This window comes from Catharus ustulatus, chromosome 32, assembly GCF_009819885.2.
Source record: "Catharus ustulatus isolate bCatUst1 chromosome 32, bCatUst1.pri.v2, whole genome shotgun sequence".
Taxonomy (NCBI): Eukaryota; Metazoa; Chordata; class Aves; order Passeriformes; family Turdidae; genus Catharus; species Catharus ustulatus.
The window spans coordinates 597,568-617,083 of record NC_046252.1 but is presented as its reverse complement, the minus strand read 5'-3'; the positions used below and the strand labels follow the sequence as shown (position 1 = coordinate 617,083).

The 19,516-nt window shown below is 62.9% G+C and overlaps 2 protein-coding genes across 3 annotated transcripts; both read left to right on the top strand.

The window, feature by feature from the left end:
• The first annotated feature begins 91 nt into the window (after positions 1-91).
• LOC117009289 (EBP cholestenol delta-isomerase) lies at positions 92-2,811 on the top strand. Its single transcript, XM_033083522.1, has 5 exons — positions 92-127; positions 339-678; positions 1,425-1,461; positions 1,555-1,685; positions 2,313-2,811. The coding sequence occupies exons 2-5, from the start codon at positions 363-365 to the stop codon at positions 2,519-2,521; spliced, it is 693 nt and encodes a 230-aa protein (XP_032939413.1). The 5' UTR covers positions 92-127; positions 339-362; the 3' UTR covers positions 2,522-2,811.
• Positions 2,812-4,278: 1,467 nt separating this feature from the next.
• OTUD5 (OTU deubiquitinase 5) lies at positions 4,279-19,469 on the top strand. 2 transcript variants are annotated; one of them, XM_033083651.1, is made up of 9 exons: positions 4,279-4,451; positions 5,623-5,716; positions 5,818-5,882; positions 7,302-7,458; positions 8,804-8,952; positions 11,471-11,656; positions 14,697-14,911; positions 16,193-16,293; positions 18,897-19,095. In XM_033083651.1, exons 1-9 carry the CDS (start codon positions 4,335-4,337, stop codon positions 19,013-19,015), a joined length of 1,203 nt encoding a protein of 400 aa, XP_032939542.1. In that variant the 5' UTR covers positions 4,279-4,334; the 3' UTR covers positions 19,016-19,095. The 2 variants fall into 2 exon arrangements, with proteins under 2 accessions (XP_032939542.1, XP_032939541.1); XM_033083650.2 differs by having other exon boundaries at positions 4,306-4,451; positions 5,626-5,716; positions 14,697-14,898; positions 16,179-16,293; positions 18,897-19,469.
• Positions 19,470-19,516: the final 47 nt, after the last annotated feature.

Below are 19,516 nucleotides of genomic sequence, written 5' to 3'. Positions count from 1 at the left end.
CGCTGCTATTGGCCGACCTTGGGACGGCGCGTTCCCATTGGCTGCGGGGGCGGCGTGGGGGCGGAGCCAGGAGCGGCGCGCGGTGCGCGGGGAGCGCGAGAGCGGCGGGAGCGGGAGAGCGGCTGAGGTGAGCGGGGCTCCGGGCTTGGCTTCAGCACCGGGTGAGGGCACGGGAGCGAGCGGGAGGGGAGGGAAGGGCTCTGCGCGGTGCTGGGGACCGGGGGAGATGCGCTGCGTGCGGGGAAGGGCGGGTGGAGCGGGGTCCCGCGGGGCTCCGCTCGCTGTTCTCTGTCCGGGCCTTGGCGCTCATTTCCGCCCTCCCCTCACGCACTCAGCAGGGCGGCGGCGGCGGCGTTGTTGCCATGGAGACGAGCGCGCACCCCTATTGGCCGCGCACGCTGGCGTTGCCGGGTTACGTGGCGGGCGCGCGGCCCGGCTGGCAGTGCGCAGGCGCGGTGGCGGTGGCGGCGGCGGCGCTGCTGGCGCTGGGCTGGGCCCTGGGCGGGGCCGGGGGCGGAGCCAAGGGCGGGGCAAAGGGCGGGGCCAAGCGGAGCCCCGCCCGCCGGCTGGTCCTGGGCTGGTTCCTGCTCTGCACCGGCATCCATGGGGTCCTGGAAGGGTATTTCAGCCTGCGGCACCGAGAGCTGCCCGCCGACACCGGGCTGCTGGCCGAAGTCTGTGAGTACCGCCAGGGCCTCCCCCGGGCCGAGCGGATGGGGTGGGGGGCACCTAAAGGGGGGCTGGGGTGGGGCTGGGTTATGTGGGTGGCTTTGGGGAGGGGTCCTCAGGACTGGCAGTGGGTGCTGGAGGGGCACTGGGCACGTGGGGAGGCTCTGAAGGTTCCCTGGAAATGTGGGGAGGGGTCTCCAAAGGCAGCAGGGGGCACTGGGCACGTGGGGAGGGGTCTCTGGGGCATTTGTGGGTTCCCTGGTACATGGGGAGAGGTCTCTGGGGCACTTTTGGGTTCCCTGGGCACATGAAGAGGGGTCCCTGGGGCATTTGTGGGTTCCCTGGGCACGTGGGGAGGGGTCTCTGGGGCATTTGTGGGTTCCCTGGGCACGTGGGGAGGGGTCTCTGGGGCATTTGTGGGTTCCCTGGGTACATGGGGAGGGGTCTCTGGGGCATTTGTGGGTTCCCTGGGTACATGGGGAGGGGTCCCTGGGGCATTTGTGGGTTCCCTGGGCACGTGGGGAGGGGTCTCTGAAGCGTTTGTGGGTTCCCCGGGCACATGGGGAGGGGTCCCTGGACATCGTGGGACGCTGGAGGTTCACAGGATCTGTGGGGAGGGGTCCTTGGGTAGGTGGGGAGGGGGACACGGGGTGCTGGCAGCAGGGCTGGACCTCCCCTGGGTCCCCTGGAAGGTGTGGGGAGGTCACCTGTCCCCCCACCCCCCTCACCTGGTGACCCCTCCCCAAATTCCCCAGGGAAGGAATACGCCAAGGCCGACAGCCGCTACATGACGTGAGTTGGGGGCGGTGGGGAGGGGGTGGCCTGTGTCCCCCTGTCCCCAGGGGGTCCAGGTGACCCCTCAGGGTGTCCCCTCGGCCTTTGCAGGAGCGATGACTTCACGGTTGCCATGGAGACGGTGACAGCCTGGGCCTGGGGTCCCCTCAGCTTCCTCACCTTTCTGGCCCTCCTCCGCCACCACCCAGCGCGTTACGTCCTGCAGCTCATCGTGTCCCTTGGTATGGCCCTGTCCCCTGTGTCCCCAGCCCCAGTGTCCCCATTCTCCTGTCCCCTGTGTCCCCAGCCCTGTCTCCACCCAGTCTCAGCGTCCCCATCCCCACCCACCCCTGATGTCCCCAATCCCCTGTCCCCAATCCCCTGTCCCCATCCCTGTCCTCACCTGTCCCTGGTGTCCCCATCCCAGATGTCCCCGTCCCCCTTCCCCAGAGAGGCAACAGAGGGTGTCCCCTGTGTCTCCCCTGAGCAGTCCCTTGTCCCCTGCCAGCCCCAGGGGTGCCACCTCCTCGTGTCCCTTGTGTCCACCTGACCCATCCCTTGTCCCCTGCCAGCCCCAGAGGTGCCACCTCCCCAGATTGTCCCCAGTGCCACCCCGACCTGTCCCTTATTCCCTGCCGGCCCCAGAGGTGCCACCTCACAGTGTCCCCCTGCCCATGGTGGTCCCCAGTGCCACCCCTGACCTGTCCCTTGACCCCTGCCAGCCTCAGAGGTGCCACCTCACCCTGTCCCCAGTGTCCCCCTTGACCCGTCCCTTGTCCCCTGTCAGCCCCAGAGGTGCCACCTCCCCGTGTTCCCCTGCCCATGGTGTCCCCAGCACCACCCCTGACCTGTCCCTTGTCCCCTCCCAGGCCAGCTCTACGGGGACGTTCTGTACTTCGCCACCGAGGCGCTGGCGGGCTGGACCCACAGCGACCCCCACCCTCTTTATTTCTGGGTTTATTTCGTGGGGCTCAACGGGATCTGGGTGCTGGTGCCCGCCCTCCTCATTCTCGATGCCTGGCACCAGCTGGCCACTGCCCAGCGCGGCCACGACCGGCCCCGCCACAAGGCCCACTGAGCCTGGGACCCCCACGGCCGGGGGGCGGCCGCCAGACCCCCCCCGAGAGAGGATTCGGCACCCGGGAGGCTCCGGAGGTGGATTCAGCACCTGGGACCCCCCAAAAGCTCAGGGAGAGCGGCCTGGAGGGGCTGGAGCCCCCGCCGTGTTCCTGGGAATGTGGGACGGGGGGGTTCCCTGGGGGTCCCCCCCTCGTTCATGGGGGTCTCGCCCTCGATTTTGGGGGTGCGCGGTGGGATCATGACTCGATTGGGGTCAGGGATGGGTTTAATAAAGGAGATGGAAATGGAGCTGAGGGTCTGGTTTTGGGGGTACTGAGGATTTTGGGGGTGTCAGAGGTGGGATTTAACAAAGGAGATGGAAATGAAGGTGAGGACCTGTTTTGGGGGGGTTTCTGGGGTTTTTTTGGGGGTGTCAGGGGTGAGATTTAATAAAAGAGATAGAAATGGAGATGAGGGTCTCTTTTGGGGGATCCTGGAAGGTTTTGGGGGGTTGAGGGATGGATTTTAATAAAAGAGCTATAAATGGAGATGAGGGTCTGTTTTTGGGGGGGTTTTGGGGGGTTGCACCACGTGGGAGGGAGGGGAAAGGGGCGGGGTTTGCGAGATTGACAGCAGGTGCGGGGTTATGGAGGGTGCGGTTTCTCACCTGGCTCCGCCCCTTGAGCACCTGAACCAATGGGAAATTAGGTCGCTTGCTGCAGCCAATCAGAGGGCGATGCGGGCGGGGTTAAGGCTCGCGCCAATCAGCGCTTGACGTCCTCCCAGTGTTCCCGCCCACCTATGATTGACGTGCCGCCAGCCAATCAACTCGCACGTTTACCCTGAGCCGCGCCTTCCCCCTCCGCTCAACCGGCGCCTCCACCAGCCAATCAGCACTGCTTCTTCTTAAATCCCGCCTCCAAAACCAACCAATCACCGCCCTCCATCCCCGCCTGGTCCAATCAGCGCGCACCTCCGCTATCACCATGGCGACGCCGATCCCGCCTCCCCACGGCGGAGGCGGGGATAAAAAGGCGGGACTTCCGGGCGCGCTCTCCACCAATGGCGACGCCGCGCGGCGGGCTCCGGCCAATGGCGCGGCGCGGCGCGGGCGAGGCGGAAGCGCGCGCGGGGTCGGAGGTCGCGGCTGTTGATGTTGACACGGCCCCGGCGGCCGCAGCGCCCGCGGCCCCTCAGAGCCGGGGGGGCCCCTCCGAGCCCCCGCCCGCGGCCCCCCCGCCCCGCAGCGCCCCGCCGCTGACCCCCGGTCCCCCCCCGACCTCCGAACCCCCTCCCGCGGCCCCCCCGCCCCGCAGCTCCCCGCCGCTGACCCCCGGTACCCCCCCGACCCCCGCGGCGCCCCCCCCCATGCGCGCCCCGCCATGACGATCCTCCCGAAGAAGAAGCCGGTACCGGCGCCTGACGGCGACGCGGATTCGGGCCCGGACGCGGGGCCCGAGCGCGGAGCGGACGCGGGGCCCGAGCGCGGCCCTGGAGGCGTCGGCGAACCCGGCGGACCCGGCGTGGGGGGGCCGCGGCCTCGGGCCTCGCCGCCGCCGCCGCTGCGGGGCTGGGCCGGGCTGCCCGGAGCCGCCGGTTCTCCCCCTCCCGCCGGGCCCGGAGGTCCCGGTGGCGGCGGCCCCGGCTCTGCGGACGGGCCCGCGGCGCTGCTGGGGCTGGAGGCGGCGGCGCTGGGGCTGCCCGAGCCCCGCGGGCCCGGCTGCGGCGGCGGCGGCGGCGGCGGCCCCGGACACAGCAAGAGGCGGCGGCGCGGCGGGGCCGGGCCCAGCGGAGGCGCCGCGGGGTCGGGCCCCGGCGGGATCGGGCTGGGGATGGGGCTGGGCCCCGGCTGCGGCAGCCCCGGGCCCGACGAGGCGGGAGGAGGCTACAACAGCGAGGACGAGTACGAGGCCGGGCGGGTGGAGATGGACCCGGCCACGGCCGAGCAGGTGCGGGGGACACCGGGGGGACACCGGGGGGACACCGGGACAGAGCGGCGCCTCTTGGGCTTTGGGGTCCCCGCGTTGTCCCGTTGTTGTCCCCTTTTTCCCGTTGTTGTCCCCTTTTTTTCGATGTTTGTCTCCGCTTTGTGATGTTCTCCTGTGCCCCGTTTTGGGACCCTGACTTTTCCTGGATACCCCCTTTTTTCCTCCATCCCGCCCTGGGAGCCCCCCAGGATTGTTCCCCTTCCTTGTCCTCACTTCGTGACACCCCCAGAATCCCCCCCCGTGCCCCCTTTTTAGCACCCCAAAAGGATTCCCCCGGGGATCCCCCCTTTCCCCTGAAACCCCCTTTGTCCCTCAGCTCCCCACAGCTCGTGTGTCCCCCCCAGTGTTCTGAGGGACCCCCAAATCCCCTCCAGGACCCCCCAAATCCCCTCCAGAACCTCCCAAATCCCCTCCAGGACCCCCCCAAAACCCTGGTTGTCCCCTGTCCCTGCACCCCCCATCCCCTTTCCCCACTCTGTGACCCCAGCCCCTCATCCCCCGTGGGTCCCTCAGCTCCCCACACCTCATGTCTCCCCCCAGTGACCCAAGGGGCCCCCGAGGGACCCCCCAAATTCCCTCCAGGACCACCCCCAGTCCCGTGGGCTCCCCTAAAACCCCTCTTTTTCTCCCCTTCCCCCAATTTATAACCCCAGCCCCTCATTCCCCGTGGGTGCTTCAGCTCCCCACACCTCATGTTCCTCCCACAATGACCCGAGGGACCCCACCAAGACCCCCAGGATCCCCCAAATCCCCTCCAGGACCCCCCCCCCAAACCCCTGTTTGTCCCCCATCTCTGCACTCCCCCATCTCCTTCTCCCAATTTATAACCCCAACCCCTCATCCCCCGTGGATCCCTCAGCTCCCCACACCTCTTTTGCCCCCCAATGACCCGAGAGACCCCCCAAGTCCACTGAGAGACCCCCCAGGACCCCCCCAAACCCCCAATTTTTCTCTTCTCCCCCATCTTTCCCCTCTCTGTGACCCCAACCCCTCATTCCCCGTGGGTCCCTCAGCTCCCCACACCTCGTGTCCCCCCCTCAATGACCCGAGGGTCCCCTGAGGGACCCCCCCGAGCCCCCCAGGACCCCCCCCAAGCCCCCCAGGACCCCCCCGAGCCCGGCTGTGTCTCCAGCAGGAGCACCGGTTCGAGAAGGCTCTGCGGGAGAAGAAAGGCTTCATCATCAAACGCATGAAGGAGGACGGGGCCTGTCTGTTCCGGGCCGTGGGTGAGCCCCAAAATCCCAGAAATCCGCCCCAAAAAAACCTCCCAGAGCTCTTGAGGCGCTGCCACCCCCTCCTGATGTCACCTTTGTGTCCCCTCCTTCAGCTGATCAGGTGTACGGAGACCAGGACATGCACGAGGTGGTGCGGAAACACTGCATGGATTACCTGGTGAGGCACTGGGAGGGCACTGGGATGGACTGGGAGGGACTGGGAGGGACTGGGAGGGCACTGGGATGGACTGGGAGGGGACTGGGATGGACTGGGAGGGGACTGGGATGGACTGGGAGGCACTGGGATGGACTGGGAGGGGACTGGGATGGACTGGGAGGGGACTGGGATGGACTGGAAAGAGCCTGGGGTGCTCAGGGAAGTGTTGGGAGGGCACTGGGAGGGACTGGGATGGACTGGGGTGTTCTGGGAGGGGACTGGGATGGACTGGAAGGAGCCTGGGGTGCTCATGAAAGTGTTGGGAGGCACTGGGATGGACTAGGTTGTACTGGGATGGACTGGGAGGGCACTGGGATGGACTGGGAGGATGCTCAGAATGCTGGGGGCCCCAGGCTGCTGTTCCATGCCACCTTCCTCAGTGTCCCCAGAGCTCTCCCAGTGTCCCCAGTGTCCCCCACTCCTGTCCCCAGTGTCCCTGTGCTCCTGTGTCCCTCCCCACCTTGTCTCCCAGTGTCCCCTGTGCTCTCCCAGTGTCCCCCACTCCTGTCCCCTGTGCTCTCCCAGTGTCCCCTGTGCTCTCCCAGTGTCCCCCACTCCTGTCCCCTGTGCTCTCCCAGTGTCCCCTGTGCTCTCCCAGTGTCCCCCACTCCTGTCCCCTGTGCTCTCCCAGTGTCCCCACTCCTGTCCCCAGTGTCCCCCCAGCCTGTCCCCGTCCCTGCCGTGTCCCCCTGTGTTCCCAGTCCTCTCCCAGTGTCCCCCATTCCTGTCCCCAGTGTCCCTACTCCTGTCCCCAGTGTCCCTGTGCTCCTGTGTCCCTCCCCTCCATGTCCCACCATGTCCCCAGTGCTCTCCCACTGTCCCCAGATCTCTCTCTGTCCTGTCCCCATTGCTCTCCTAGTGTCCCCCAGTCCTGTCCCCAGTGTCCCTGTGCTCCTGTGTCCCTCCCCACTGTGTCCCCCAGTGTCCCCAGGGCTCTCCCAGTGCTCTCCCAGTGTCCCCAGTATCCCCACTCCTGTTCCCAGAGCTCTCCCAGTGTCCCCAGGGCTCTCCCAGTGTCCCCCACTCCTGTCCCCAGTGTCCCCAGGGCTCTCCCAGTGTCCCCCATTCCTGTCCCCAGTGTCCCCCAGGGCTCTCCCAGTGTCCCCAGTGTCCCTACTCCTGTCCCCAGTGTCCCCCCCTCCTGTCCCCAGGGCTCTCCCAGTGTCCCCCATTCCTGTCCCCAGTGTCCCCCAGGGCTCTCCCAGTGTCCCCAGTGTCCCCCACTCCTGTCCCCAGTGCTCTCCCAGTGTCCCCAGTGCTCTTCCAGTGTCCCCAGTGCTCTTCCAGGGCTCTCCTAGTGTCCCCCACTCCTGTCCCCAGTGTCCCCCCCTCCTGTCCCCATCCCTGCCATGTCCCCACCGTGTCCCCCCGTGTCCCCAGATGAAGAACGCCGATTATTTCTCCAACTACGTCACCGAGGATTTCACCACCTACATCAACCGCAAGCGCAAGAGCACCTGCCACGGCAACCACATCGAGATGCAGGCCATGGCCGAGATGTACAACCGGCCCGTGGAGGTGTACCAGTACGGCACTGGTGCGTGGGGCTGCCAACTGGGAGGGGGCCAGAGCACTGGGATTAATGGGGAGGGGTCACCTGGGCACTGGGGACAGTGGGGAGGGGTCCCTGATGAACTACAGGGGTCCTCTGGGCACTGGGATCAATGGGGAGGGGGCTCCTGAGGAACCTCTGGATACTGGGATCAATGGGAAGGGGTGACCTGAGTATTGGGATCAATGGGGAGGGGTCCCCTGGGTACTGGGAACAGCCAGGAGGGATCCCTTGGGCACTGGGATCAATGGGGAGGGGTCCCTGATGAGTGACAGGGGTCCCCTGGGCACTGGGAGCAGTGGGGAGGGGGCTCCTGAGGAACCTCTGGGTACTGGGATCAGTGGGGAGGGGGCTCCTGAGGAACCTCTGGATACTGGGATCAATGGGGAGGGGTCCCTGATGAACTACAGGGATTTCTTGGGCACTGAGGACAGCCAGGAGGGGTCATTTGAGCACTGGGATTAACGGGAAGGGGTCACCTGGGAACTGAGAGCAGTGGGGAGGGGTCTCCTGAGGAACCTCTGGATACTGGGATCAATGGGGAGGGGTCCCCTGGGTACTGGGGACAGCCAGGAGGGGTCACCTGGGCACTGGGATCAATGGGGAGGGGTCAGCTGGGCACTGGGAGCAGTGGGGAGGGGTCCCTGATGAACTACAGGGGTCCCCTGGGAACTGGGATCAATGGGGAGGGGGCTCCTGGGCACTGGGATCAATGGGGAGGGGGCTCCTGAGGAACCTCTGGGCACTGGGATCAATGGGGAGGGGGCTCCTGAGGAACCTCTGGGCACTGGGATTAATGGGGAAGGGGTCCCAGGTGCTGTTTTGGGGGTCTAGGTGCCATTTTGGGGGTCCCAGGTGACATTTTGGGGTCCCAGGTGCTGTTTTCAGGGTCCCAGCTGGTTTTGGGGGGATCCCACCTGGTTTATGTGGCTTCCATTTGTTTTTTGAGGTGTCCTAGCTGGACTATGGGGTCCAATCTGTTTTTCTTGGGTTCCCATCTGGTTTTTCTTGGGGTCCTAGCTGTTATTTTTGGGTTCCCATTTGGGTTTTTTGCGGTCCCCTCTGGTTTTTATGGAGGTCCCATTTGTTATTTTGGTGTCCGATTTGGTTTTTTTGGGGTCCCAGCTGGTTTATGGAGTTCTCAGCCGTTATTTTTGGGTTTCCGTTTGGGGTTTTTGGGGTGCCATTTGTTTTCCTGGGGTCCTATTTGGGGTTTTTTGGGTTCCCATCTGTTTTCTGGTGTGGTTTTGGGGTCCCGTTTGTTTTTTTGGGTTCCCATCTGTTTTTTGGGGTCCCATCTGTTTTTTGGGGTGTTTTTGGGGTCCCCCAGAGCCCATCAACACGTTCCACGGGATCCAGCACAACGAGGACGAGCCCATCCGGGTCAGCTACCACCGCAACATCCACTACAACTCGGTGGTGAACCCCAACAAGGCGACCATCGGCGTGGGGCTGGGGCTGCCCTCCTTCAAACCGGGGGTACGGGGGGACACCGGGGCTGGGGGACACCCTGGGGCTGGGGGGACACCCTGGGGCTGGGGGGGACACCCCGAGTTTGGGGGGACACCCTGGGGCTGGGGGGACACCCTGGGGCTGGGGGGGACACCCCGAGTTTGGGGGGACACCCTGGGGCTGGGGGGACACCCTGGGGCTGGGGGGGACACCCCGAGTTTGTGGGGACACCCTGGGGCTGGGGCTGCCCTCCTTCAAACCGGGGGTACGGGGGGGGACACCGGGGCTGGGGGACACCCTGGGGCTGGGGGGACACCCCGAGTTTGGGGGGACACCCTGGGGCTGGGGCTGCCCTCCTTCAAACCGGGGGTATGGAGGGGACACCGGGTTTGGGGGGGCACCCCGAGTTTGGGGGGGCACCCTGGGGCTGGGGGGACACCCTGGGGCTGGGGGGACACCCCGAGTTTGGGGGGCGTCGAGACTCTGATTTGGGGGGTGGGATGTGATGTCCTCTGCATGTCCCCATGTCCCCGCTGTCCCCCTGTCCCCAGCTGGTCGAGCAGTCCTTGTGTCCCTCGCTGTCCCTGTCCCTGATGTCCCTCACTGTCCCACACTGTCCCCATGTCCCCTGTCCCACGCTGTCCCTGTCCCCAGCTGGCTGAGCAGTCCCTGTGTCCTCAGCTGTTCCCATGTCTCTCACTGTCCCTGTCCCCGGCTGTCTCTGTGTCCCCCTGTCCCCAGCTGTCCCTGTGTCCCATACTGTCCCTATGTCCCCAGCTGGCCGAGCAGTCCCTGTGTCCCTCATTGTCCCACACTGTCCCTCACTGTCCCCGTGTCTCCAGCTGTCCCACACTGTTCCATGTCCCACACTGTCCCTGTCCCCAGCTGTCTCTGTCCCCATGTCCCTCACTGTCCCTATGTCCCTGTCCCCAGCTGGCTGAGCAGTCCCTGCTGTCCCTGTGTCCCACACTGTCCCCGTGTCCCCATGTCCCACACTGTCCTTGTCCCCAGCTGGTTGAGCAGTCCCTGTGTCCCCAGCTGTTCTCCTGTCCCTCACTGTCCCTGTCCCAACTGTCCCTGTCCCTGTGTCTCTCATTGTCCCACACTGTCCCCTGCTGTCCCTGTATCCCTCACTGTCCCTGTGTCCCCTGCTGTCCCACACTGTCCCCATGTCTCCAGCTGTCCCAGACTGTCCCTTACTGTCCCTGTCCCCATGTCCCACACTGTCCCTGTCCCTGCTGGCCGAGCAGTCCCTGTGTCGCACACTGTTCCTAGCTGTCCCCCCTGTCCCTCACTGTCCCCAGCTGGCTGAGCAGTCCCTGCTGTCCCTGTGTCCCACACTGTCCCTCACTGTCCCTGTCCCTCACTGTCCCCCTGTCCCCAGCTGGCCGAGCAGTCCCTGCTGTCCCTGTGTCCCTCACTGTCCCCGTGTCCCCAGCTGGCCGAGCAGTCCCTGCTGTCCCTCACTGTCCCCGTGTCCCTCACTGTCCCTGTCCCAGCTGGCCGAGCAGTCCCTGCTGTCCCCCTGTCCCTCACTGTCCCCTGTCCCCAGCTGGCCGAGCAGTCCCTGTGTCCCACACTGTCACTGTCCCTGTGTCCCACACTGTCCCTCACTGTCCCCGTGTCCCCAGCTGGCCGAGCAGTCCCTGCTGTCCCTGTGTCCCTCACTGTCCCCGTGTCCCCAGCTGGCCGAGCAGTCCCTGCTCTCCCTGTGTCCCTCATTGTCCCTGTCCCTGTGTCCCACACTGTCCCCAGCTGTCCCTGTGTCCCACACTGTCCCTGTCCCCAGCTGGCCGAGCAGTCCCTGATGTCCCCGTGTCCCTCACTGTCCCCGTGTCCCCAGCTGGCCGAGCAGTCCCTGCTGTCCCCCTGTCCCTCACTGTCCCTGTCCCAGCTGGCCGAGCAGTCCCTGCTGTCCCTCACTGTCCCTGTCCCTGTCCCCAGCTGGCCGAGCAGTCCCTGTGTCCCACACTGTCCCCGTGTCCCTCACTGTCCCTGTGTCCCCAGCTGGCCGAGCAGTCCCTGCTGTCCCCGTGTCCCTCACTGTCCCCGTGTCCCCAGCTGGCCGAGCAGTCCCTGCTGTCCCTCACTGTCCCACACTGTCCCACACTGTCCCTGTCCCCAGCTGGCCGAGCAGTCCCTGCTGTCCCCGTGTCCCTCACTGTCCCCGTGTCCCCAGCTGGCCGAGCAGTCCCTGCTGTCCCTCACTGTCCCTGTCCCTATCCCCAGCTGGCCGAGCAGTCCCTGTGTCCCTCACTGTCCCCGTGTCCCCAGCTGGCCGAGCAGTCCCTGTGTCCCACACTGTCACTGTCCCTGTGTCCCACACTGTCCCTGTCCCTGTCCCCAGCTGGCCGAGCAGTCCCTGCTGTCCCCGTGTCCCTCACTGTCCCTGTCCCTGTCCCCAGCTGGCCGAGCAGTCCCTGATGTCCCTGTGTCCCACACTGTCACTGTCCCCGTGTCCCCAGCTGGCCGAGCAGTCCCTGCTGTCACTGTGTCCCCAGTTGTCCCCCTGTCCCTCACTGTCCCTCACTGTCCCCTGTCCCAGCTGGCCGAGCAGTCCCTGATGAAGAGCGCCATCAAGACGTCGGAGGAGTCGTGGATCGAGCAGCAGATGCTGGAGGACAAGAAACGCGCCACGGACTGGGAGGCCACCAACGAGGCCATCGAGGAGCAGGTGGCCCGAGAGTCCTACCTGCAGTGGCTGCGCGACCAGGAGAAGCAGGCGCGGCAGGTGGGGCCCTGTCACCGGGAGTGTCACCTGGGGGGTCACCAGGGGTGTCACCGCGGGGTCACCAGGGGTGTCACTGCCAGGCCCTGGTGTCACTGTGGGTGTCACCAGGGGGTCACCAGGGGGGTCACTGTGGGTGTCACCGGGGAGTCACTGCCAGGTCCTGGTGTCACTGTGGGTGTCACTGTCAGGTCCTGGTGTCACTGTGGGGGTCACTGTGGGTGTCACTGTGGGGTCACTGTGGGGTCACCAGGGGGGTCACCGGGGGGGTCACTGCGGGTGTCACCAGGGTGTCACTGCCAGGTCCTGGTGTCACTGTCAGGCCCTGGTGTCACCGCGGGTGTCACCCAGGTCCTGTGTCACTGTGAGTGTCACCATGGGTGTCACTGTCAGGTCCTGGTGTCACTTGTCAGGTCCTGGTGTCACCAGGGCTGTCACTGTGGGTGTCACTGTCAGGTCCTGGTGTCACTGTGGGTGTCACTGTGCCTGTCACCAGGGGGGTCACTGCTAGGTCCTGGTGTCACTGTGGGTGTCACTGCCAGGTCCTGTGTCACTGCCAGGTTCTGGTGTCACTGTGGGTGTCACTGCCAGGTCCTGGTGTCACTGTGGGTGTCACTGCACGTGTCACTAGGGGGGTCACTGTAGGTGTCACTGAGGGTGTCATTGTCAGGTCCTGGTGTCACCACGGGTGTCACTGCCAGGTCCTGTGTCACTGCAGGTGTCACTGCCAGGTCCTGGTGTCACCAGGGTGTCACTGCCAGGTCCTGGTGTCACTGTCGGTGCCACTACACGTGTCACCAGGGGTGTCACTGTGGGTGTCACTGTGGGTGTCACCGTGGGTGTCACTGCCAGGTCCTGGTGTCACTGTGGGTGTCACTGCACGTCTCACCAGGGGGGTCACTGTAGGTGTCACTGTCAGGCCCTGGTGTCACTGCGGGTGTCACTGCCAGCCCCTGGTGTCAGTGCCAGGTCCTGGTGTCACTGTGGGTGTCACCATGGGTGTCACTGCCAGGTCCTGTGTCACTGCCAGGTCCTGGTGTCACCACGGGGTCACTGTGGGGGTCACTGTGGGTGTCACCGGGGGGGTCACCGCGGGTGTCATTGTCAGGTCCTGGTGTCACTGTGGGTGTCACTGCACGTGTCACCAGGGGGGTCACTGTAGGTGTCACTGGGGGTGTCATTGTCAGGTCCTGGTGTCACTGTGGGTGTCACTGCCAGGTCCTGTGTCACTGCCAGGTCCTGGTGTCACTGCAGGTGTCACTGTGGGTGTCACTGTGGGTGTCACTGCCAGATCCTGGTTGTCACTGTGGGTGTCACTGTGAGCCCCTGGTGTCACTGCCAAGTCCTGGTGTCATTGTGGGTGTCACTGCCAGGTCCTGTGTCACTGCTAGGTCCTGGTGTCACTGTGATCCCCTGGTGTCACTGTGGTCCCCTGGTGTCACTGTGGGTGTCACTGTCAGATCCTGGTGTCACTGCCAGGTCCTGGTGTCACCATGGATGCCACTGTCAGTGACCGTGGGTGTCACTGTGAGCCCCTGGTGTCACTGTGGGTGTCACTGTCAGATCCTGGTGTCACCATGGGGATCATCACAGGTGTCATTGTGGTCCCCTAGTGTCACCACGGGTGTCACTGCCAGGTCCTGGTGTCACTGTGGGTGTCACTGTGGGGGTCACCAGGGGTGTCACTGCCGAGTCCTGGTGTCACCAGGGCTGTCACTGTCAGGTTCTGGTGTCACTGTGAGTGTCACTGTGCCTGTCACCAGAGCTGTCACTGCCAGGTCCTGGTGTCACCAGGGGGTCACCGGGGAGGTCACTGTGGGTGTCACTGCCAGGTGTCACCGGGATGTCACCAGAGGGTCACTGTGGGTGTCACCAGGGGGTCACTGTGGGTGTCACTGCCAGGTCCTGGTGTCACCGTGGGTGTCACTGGGCTGTCACCAGGGAGTCAGTGTGGGTGTCACCGCGGAGGTCACTGTGGGTGTCACCAGGGGTGTCACCAGGGAGTCACTGTGGGTGTCACTGTCAGGTCCTGGTGTCAGTGCCAGGTCATGGTGTCGCTTTGGGTGTCACTGCCAGCCCCTGGTGTCGCCATCAGTGTCCCCACCATCCCCTGGGGTCCCCATGGCTGTCCCCAATCCAGTGTCACAGAGTTCCTGTCACCCTGAGTCCCCTTGTCCTGGGGTCACTCTGATGTTTGTGCTGTCCCCATACCCTGGGGTCACTCCTTTGTCCCCATACCCTGGGGTCACTGTGGTGTCCCTGTGGTGACTCTGGTGTCCCTGTGCCCTGTGGTCACTCTGGTGACCCCTGTGGTCACTGTGCTGTCCCTGTGCCCCATGGTCACTGTGGTGTCCCCATGGTCACTCACTGTCCCCTGTGTCCCCACAGCCTCACAAGGCCAGCGCCACGTACAGCTCGGCCACAGGCTGGAGGAGTGGAGTGGCCACTGGCCCTGGTGTCCCTGTGGTCACTGTGGTGTCCCTGTGGTCACTCTGCTGTCCCTTTGCCCTGTGGTCACTCTGGTGACCCCTGCTGTCCCCATGCCCTGTGGTCGCTCTGCTGTCCCTGTGGTCACTCAGTGTCCCCTGTCCCCCCACAGTTTCGCAAGGCCAGCGCCATGTGCAGCTCGGCCATGGCCTGGAGGAGTGGAGTGGCCACTGACCCTGCTGTCCCTGTGGTGTCCCTGCGGTCACTGTGGTGTCCCCATGGTCACTCAGTGTCCCTTTCTGTCCCCACAGCCTCGCAAGGCCAGCGCCACGTGCAGCTCGGCCACAGCAGCGGCGGCCAGCGGGCTGGAGGAGTGGAGTGACCACTGCCCCTGGTGTCCCTGTGGTGTCCCTGTGGTGTCCCTGTGGTCACTGTGGTGTCCCTTTCTGTCCCCACAGCCTCGCAAGGCCAGCGCCACGTGCAGCTCGGCCACAGGCTGGAGGAGTGGAGTGGCCGCTGGCCCTGGTGTCCCTGTGGTCACTGTGGTGACCCTGGTGTCCCTGTGGTCACTCTGCTGTCCCTGTGGTCACTGTGGTGTCCCTTTGTGTCCCCACAGCCTCGCAAGGCCAGCGCCACGTGCAGCTCGGCCACGGCAGCGGCGGCCAGCGGGCTGGAGGAGTGGAGCGGCCGCTCCCCCCGGCCCCGCAGCGCCGCCCCCTCCCCCGAGCACCCCGGGCTGCACCCCGAGACCCCCGGCCCCAAACCCCCCTCGCCTGGAGCCCCCCCCGCCGGAAAACCCCCCTCACCCTGTGCCCCAGGTGGGTCAGGGGGGCTGGGGGGCAGACTGGGACCACTGGGGGGCAAACTGGGGGCACTGGGGGCACTGGGAGCTCAAACTGGGGGCACTGGGGGGCAAACTGGGGGCACTGGGAGCTCAAACTGGACCACTGGGGGGCAAACTGGGGGGACTGGGAGCTCAAACTGGGACCACTGTGAGCACTGGGAGCTCAAACTGGACCACTGGGGGGCAAACTGGGGGGACTGGGAGCACTGGGAGCTCAAACTGGGACCACTGGGGGCACTGGGAGCTCAAACTGGGACCACTGGGGGGACTGGGAGGCAAAGTGGGGGCACTTTGGGGCCAAACTGGGGATACTGGAGGGACTGGGAGCCCAGACTGAGGGTACTGGGGGCATTGGGGGGCCAAACTGAGGGTACTGGGAGGAAAACTGGGGGTACTGGTAGCCCATACTGGAGGCACTGGGAGAACTGGGAGCTCAAACTGGGGGGACTGGGAACTCAGACTGGGACCACTGGGGGGCCAAACTAGGGGCACTGGGAACTCAGACTGGGGGTACTGGGGGGACTGGGAGGCAAACTGGGGGGACTGGGAGCCCAAACTGGGAGGATTGGGAGCCCAAACTCAGTTTTGCAATACTGAGACCCCCAAACTGGGACTGGGGGGGATGCTGAGACCCTCAAACTGGGATTTGGGGGAGATACTGGGAGCTCAAAATGGGATTTGGGGGATACTGGGATCCCCAAACTGGAACTGGAAGGGATACTGGGACCCCCAAACTGGGACTGGGGAGATACTGGGGCCCCCAAACTGGGACTGGGGAGATACTGGGACCCCCAAACTGGGACTGGAAGGGGATATTGGGACCCCCAAACTGGGACTGGGAGGGGCACTGGGACCCCCAAACTGGGACTGGAGGGGATACTGGGACCCCCAAACTGGGACTGTGGGGATGCTGAGACCCCCAAACTGGGACTGGAGGACACTGGGACCCCCAAACTGGGACTGTGGGGATGCTGAGACCTCCAAACTGGGACTGGAGGACACTGGGACCCCCAAACTGGGACTGGGAGGGGCACTGGGACCCCCAAACTGGGACTGGAGGGGATACTGAGACCCCCAAACTGGGACTGGAGGACACTGGGATCCCCAAACTGGGACTGATGAGATACTGGGACCCCCAAACTGGGACTGGAGGACACTGGGACCCCCAAACCAGTCCCTGGGGGACACTGGCCCCCCCAGGCCGGGCTCTGTGGATTTGGGGAGGGGTCTCTGAACCCCAGTTTGCCCCCCCAGGGACCAGCAGCCAGCTGGGGGCAGGGGGGGGGCCGGGCCACGCCCCCGCTGGTGTCGCTGTACCCCGCGCTCGAGTGCCGCGCCATCATGCAGCAGATGTCCCCGACCGCCTTCGGTGAGGGATTGGGGGGGGCTGGGGGCACTTAGGGGGGGTCTGGGGGCAGTTAGAGGGGATTTAGGGGGGTCTGAGGGGTTTAGGGGCACTTAGGGGGGGTTTAGGGGCAGTTAGGGGAGGTTTAGGGGCACTTAGGGGGGAGGTTTTGGAGGGTCTGAGGGAGTTTAGGGGCAGGTGGGGGGGGTTTAGGGGCGGTTAGGGGGAGTTTGGGGCAGTTAGGGGAGGTTTTGGGGGGTCTGAGGGAGTTTAGGGGCAGGTAGGGGGGATTTGGGGGCAGTTGGGGGGGTCTGGAGGCAGTTAGGGGGGTCTAGGGGCAGTTATGGGGGGGGGTAGGGGGATTTAGGGGGGGTCTGGGGTCTCAAGTGCCACACCATCGTGCAGCAGATGTCCCCGACCGCCTTCGGTGAGGGATGGGGGGATTTGGGGGGGATTTAGGGGGGGTCTGGGGGCAGTTAGGGGAGGTTTTGGGGGGTCTGAGGGGGTTTAGGGGCAGTTAGGAGGGGTTTAGGGGCAGTTAGGGGGTTGTCTGGGGGCAGTTGGGGGGGTTTGGGGGCAGTTAGGGGAGGTCTGGGGGGGTCTGGGGGCAGTTAGGAGGGGTTTAGGGGCAGTTAGGGGGTGTCTGGGGGGGTCTGGGGGCAGTTAGGAGGGGTTTAGGGGCAGTTAGGGGGGATTTAGAGGGGGTTTAGGGGCGGTTTGGGGGGGATTTGGGGGCAGTTGGGGGGGTCTGGGGGCAGTTAAGGGGGGGTCTGGGGGCAGTTTGGTGGGTTTAGGGGCACTTAGGGGGGTTTAGGGGCAGTTAGGAGGGATCTGGGGGCAGTTAGGGGAGGTTTTTGGGGGTCTGAGGGGGTTTAGGAGCAGTTAGGGGGGGTTTGGGGGCAGTTGGGGGGGATTTGGGGGCAGTTAGAGGGGATTTGGGGGGAGTTGAGGGGGTCTGGGGGCACTTAGGGGGGTTTTGGGGGGGGGTTGGGGGCAGTTGGGGGGGGTTGGGGTAATTTTGAGGGGATTTAGGGCGATTTAGGGTTGTTTGGGGCGGTTTAGGGGCGTTTTGAGGGGTGTTTGGGGTCATTTTAGGTGATTTTAGGATTGGTTTGGGGGGATTTGGGGTCGTTTTGGGAGAATTTAGGGTCGTTTAGGGGTCATTTGGGGGAGTTTAGGGGCATCCTGGGCAGATTTAGGGGCATTTTGTGGGATTTAGGGGCATTTGGAAGGATTTGGGGTCATTTTGGAAGGATTTTGATTCATTTAGAGGCGATTTAGGATAATTTAGGGGTGATTTAGGGTAATTTTGTGGGATTTAGGGGCATTTTGGAAAGATTTTGATTCATTTAGGGTAATTTTGGGTAATTTTGTGGGATTTAGGCTCATTTTGGAAGGATTTGGGGTCATTTTGGAAGAATTTTGATTCATTTAGAGGCAATTTAGGGTCATTTTGTGGGATTTAAGGTAATTTTGGAAGGATTTAGATTAATTTAGGGGTGATTTAGGATAATTTAGGGGGGATTTAGGCTCATTTTGGAAGGATTTTGATTCATTTAGGGGTGATTCAGGGTAATTTAGAGGAGATTTAGGGTCATCTTGGAAGGATTTGGGGTCATTTTGGAAGGATTTAGATTTATTTAGGGGCGATTTAGGGTCATTTTGGAAGGATTTTGATTAATTTAGGGGAGACTTAGGGTAATTTTGGAAGGATTTAGATTAATTTAGGGGTGATTTAGGGTAATTTTGTGGGATTTAGGGGCATTTTGGAAGGATTTTGATTCATTTAGGTTAATTTTGGGTAATTTTGTGGGATTTAGGGTCATTTTGGAAGGATTTAGATTTATTTAGGGTCGATTTAGGGTCATTTTGGGTAATTTTGTGGGATTTAGGGTAATGTTGTGGGATTTGGGGTCATTTTGGAAGGATTTAGATTTATTTAGTGGCGATTTAGGGGAGATTTAGGGTAATTTTGGAAGGATTTAGATTAATTTAGGGGTGATTTAGGGTAATTTAGGGTCATTTTTTGGGATTTAGGCTCATTTTGGAAGGATTTTGATTCATTTAGGGTAATTTTGGGTAATTTTGTGGGATTTAGGCTCATTTTGGAAGGATTTAGATTTACTTAGGGTCGATTTAGGGTAATTTTGGAAGGATTTAGATTAATTTAGGGGCGATTTAGGTTAATTTTGGGTAATTTTGTGGGATTTAGGGTAATGTTGTGGGATTTGGGGTCATTTTGGAAGGATTTAGATTTATTTAGTGGCGATTTAGAGTCGATTTAGGGTAATTTTGTAGGATTTAGGCTCATTTTGGAAGGATTTAGATTTATTTAGGGTCGCTTTAAGGTCATTTTGTGGGATTTAGACTCATTTGAGAGCTGCCCTGCATTTCAGGAGCAGGATTCAAACCCAAATTTATCACATGAAAATTCCAGGGGTGCAACAACCGAGATTTTTATGACCCCTTCCCATTCTGAGGAGGGGGCAGCTCCTCCCCTTCCCCTGCAATTTTAGAACCCCCCCAACCCTGAGGTTATCACCCATATTTTGGGGGGTCCCAAAAATCTTATTCACACCCCAACCATCTCCCCCACCCCCCAAATTAATTTTTGGGGGCCCCCCCAGGCCTGAACGACTGGGAGGACGACGAGATCCTGGCGTCGGTGCTGGCGGTGTCGCAGCAGGAGTACCTGGAGACCATGAAAACCTCGCGCCACAGAGACCCCGCCGCCGACAAAAGTTGATATTGAACCCCCGGACTGCGACCCCCCCGCCCCCCCAAAATCCACCCCAAAAATCCCCCCAGACCCTCCGGAACCACCCCCTGAAAAAAACAAACAAACAAACAAAAAAAAAACAACAAACAAACAAACAAAGAAACATCACGGCCGACCCTCCCCCAACCCATCCAACACCGCCCCCCCCCCCCAAAAAAAAAAACCAAGCAGGGACCTGTGGGTGCATGGCGGCCCCGGCTGGGGGGGTTGATTTTGGGGGTGACAAAAACCCCCCCTTGGTGAAAGGGGGAGGGGGACACAGCGCTGGACGCCGCGGATGAACCTCGGCTTTTTTTGGGGGGGGAGGAGAAGAAGGAGAAGAAAAAGAAGATCCCTCCCCCATCCTAAAATTTACAGCTGGAAGGAAAATGGGGGGGCTGGGGTGGGGGGGAGGGGGGCGTTCCTGTTTTTTGTAGGGGTCTCCTCTTCCTCCCCTTCCCCCACCGTGGGATTTTGCTGTTTTGGGGT

Coding starts and splice junctions, on each gene's coding strand:
- LOC117009289 (XM_033083522.1), top strand. CDS start 363: ATGGAGACGAGCGCGCACCCCTATTGGCCGCGCACGCTGGCGTTGCCG. Junction 1,462..1,554: donor GCCGACAGCCGCTACATGAC/GTGAGTTGGGGG, acceptor CGGCCTTTGCAG/GAGCGATGACTTCACGGTTG. Junction 1,686..2,312: donor GCAGCTCATCGTGTCCCTTG/GTATGGCCCTGT, acceptor GTCCCCTCCCAG/GCCAGCTCTACGGGGACGTT.
- OTUD5 (XM_033083650.2), top strand. CDS start 4,335: ATGGGGCTGGGCCCCGGCTGCGGCAGCCCCGGGCCCGACGAGGCGGGA. Junction 7,459..8,803: donor GGTGTACCAGTACGGCACTG/GTGCGTGGGGCT, acceptor GGGGTCCCCCAG/AGCCCATCAACACGTTCCAC. Junction 16,294..18,896: donor GATGTCCCCGACCGCCTTCG/GTGAGGGATTGG, acceptor GGGCCCCCCCAG/GCCTGAACGACTGGGAGGAC.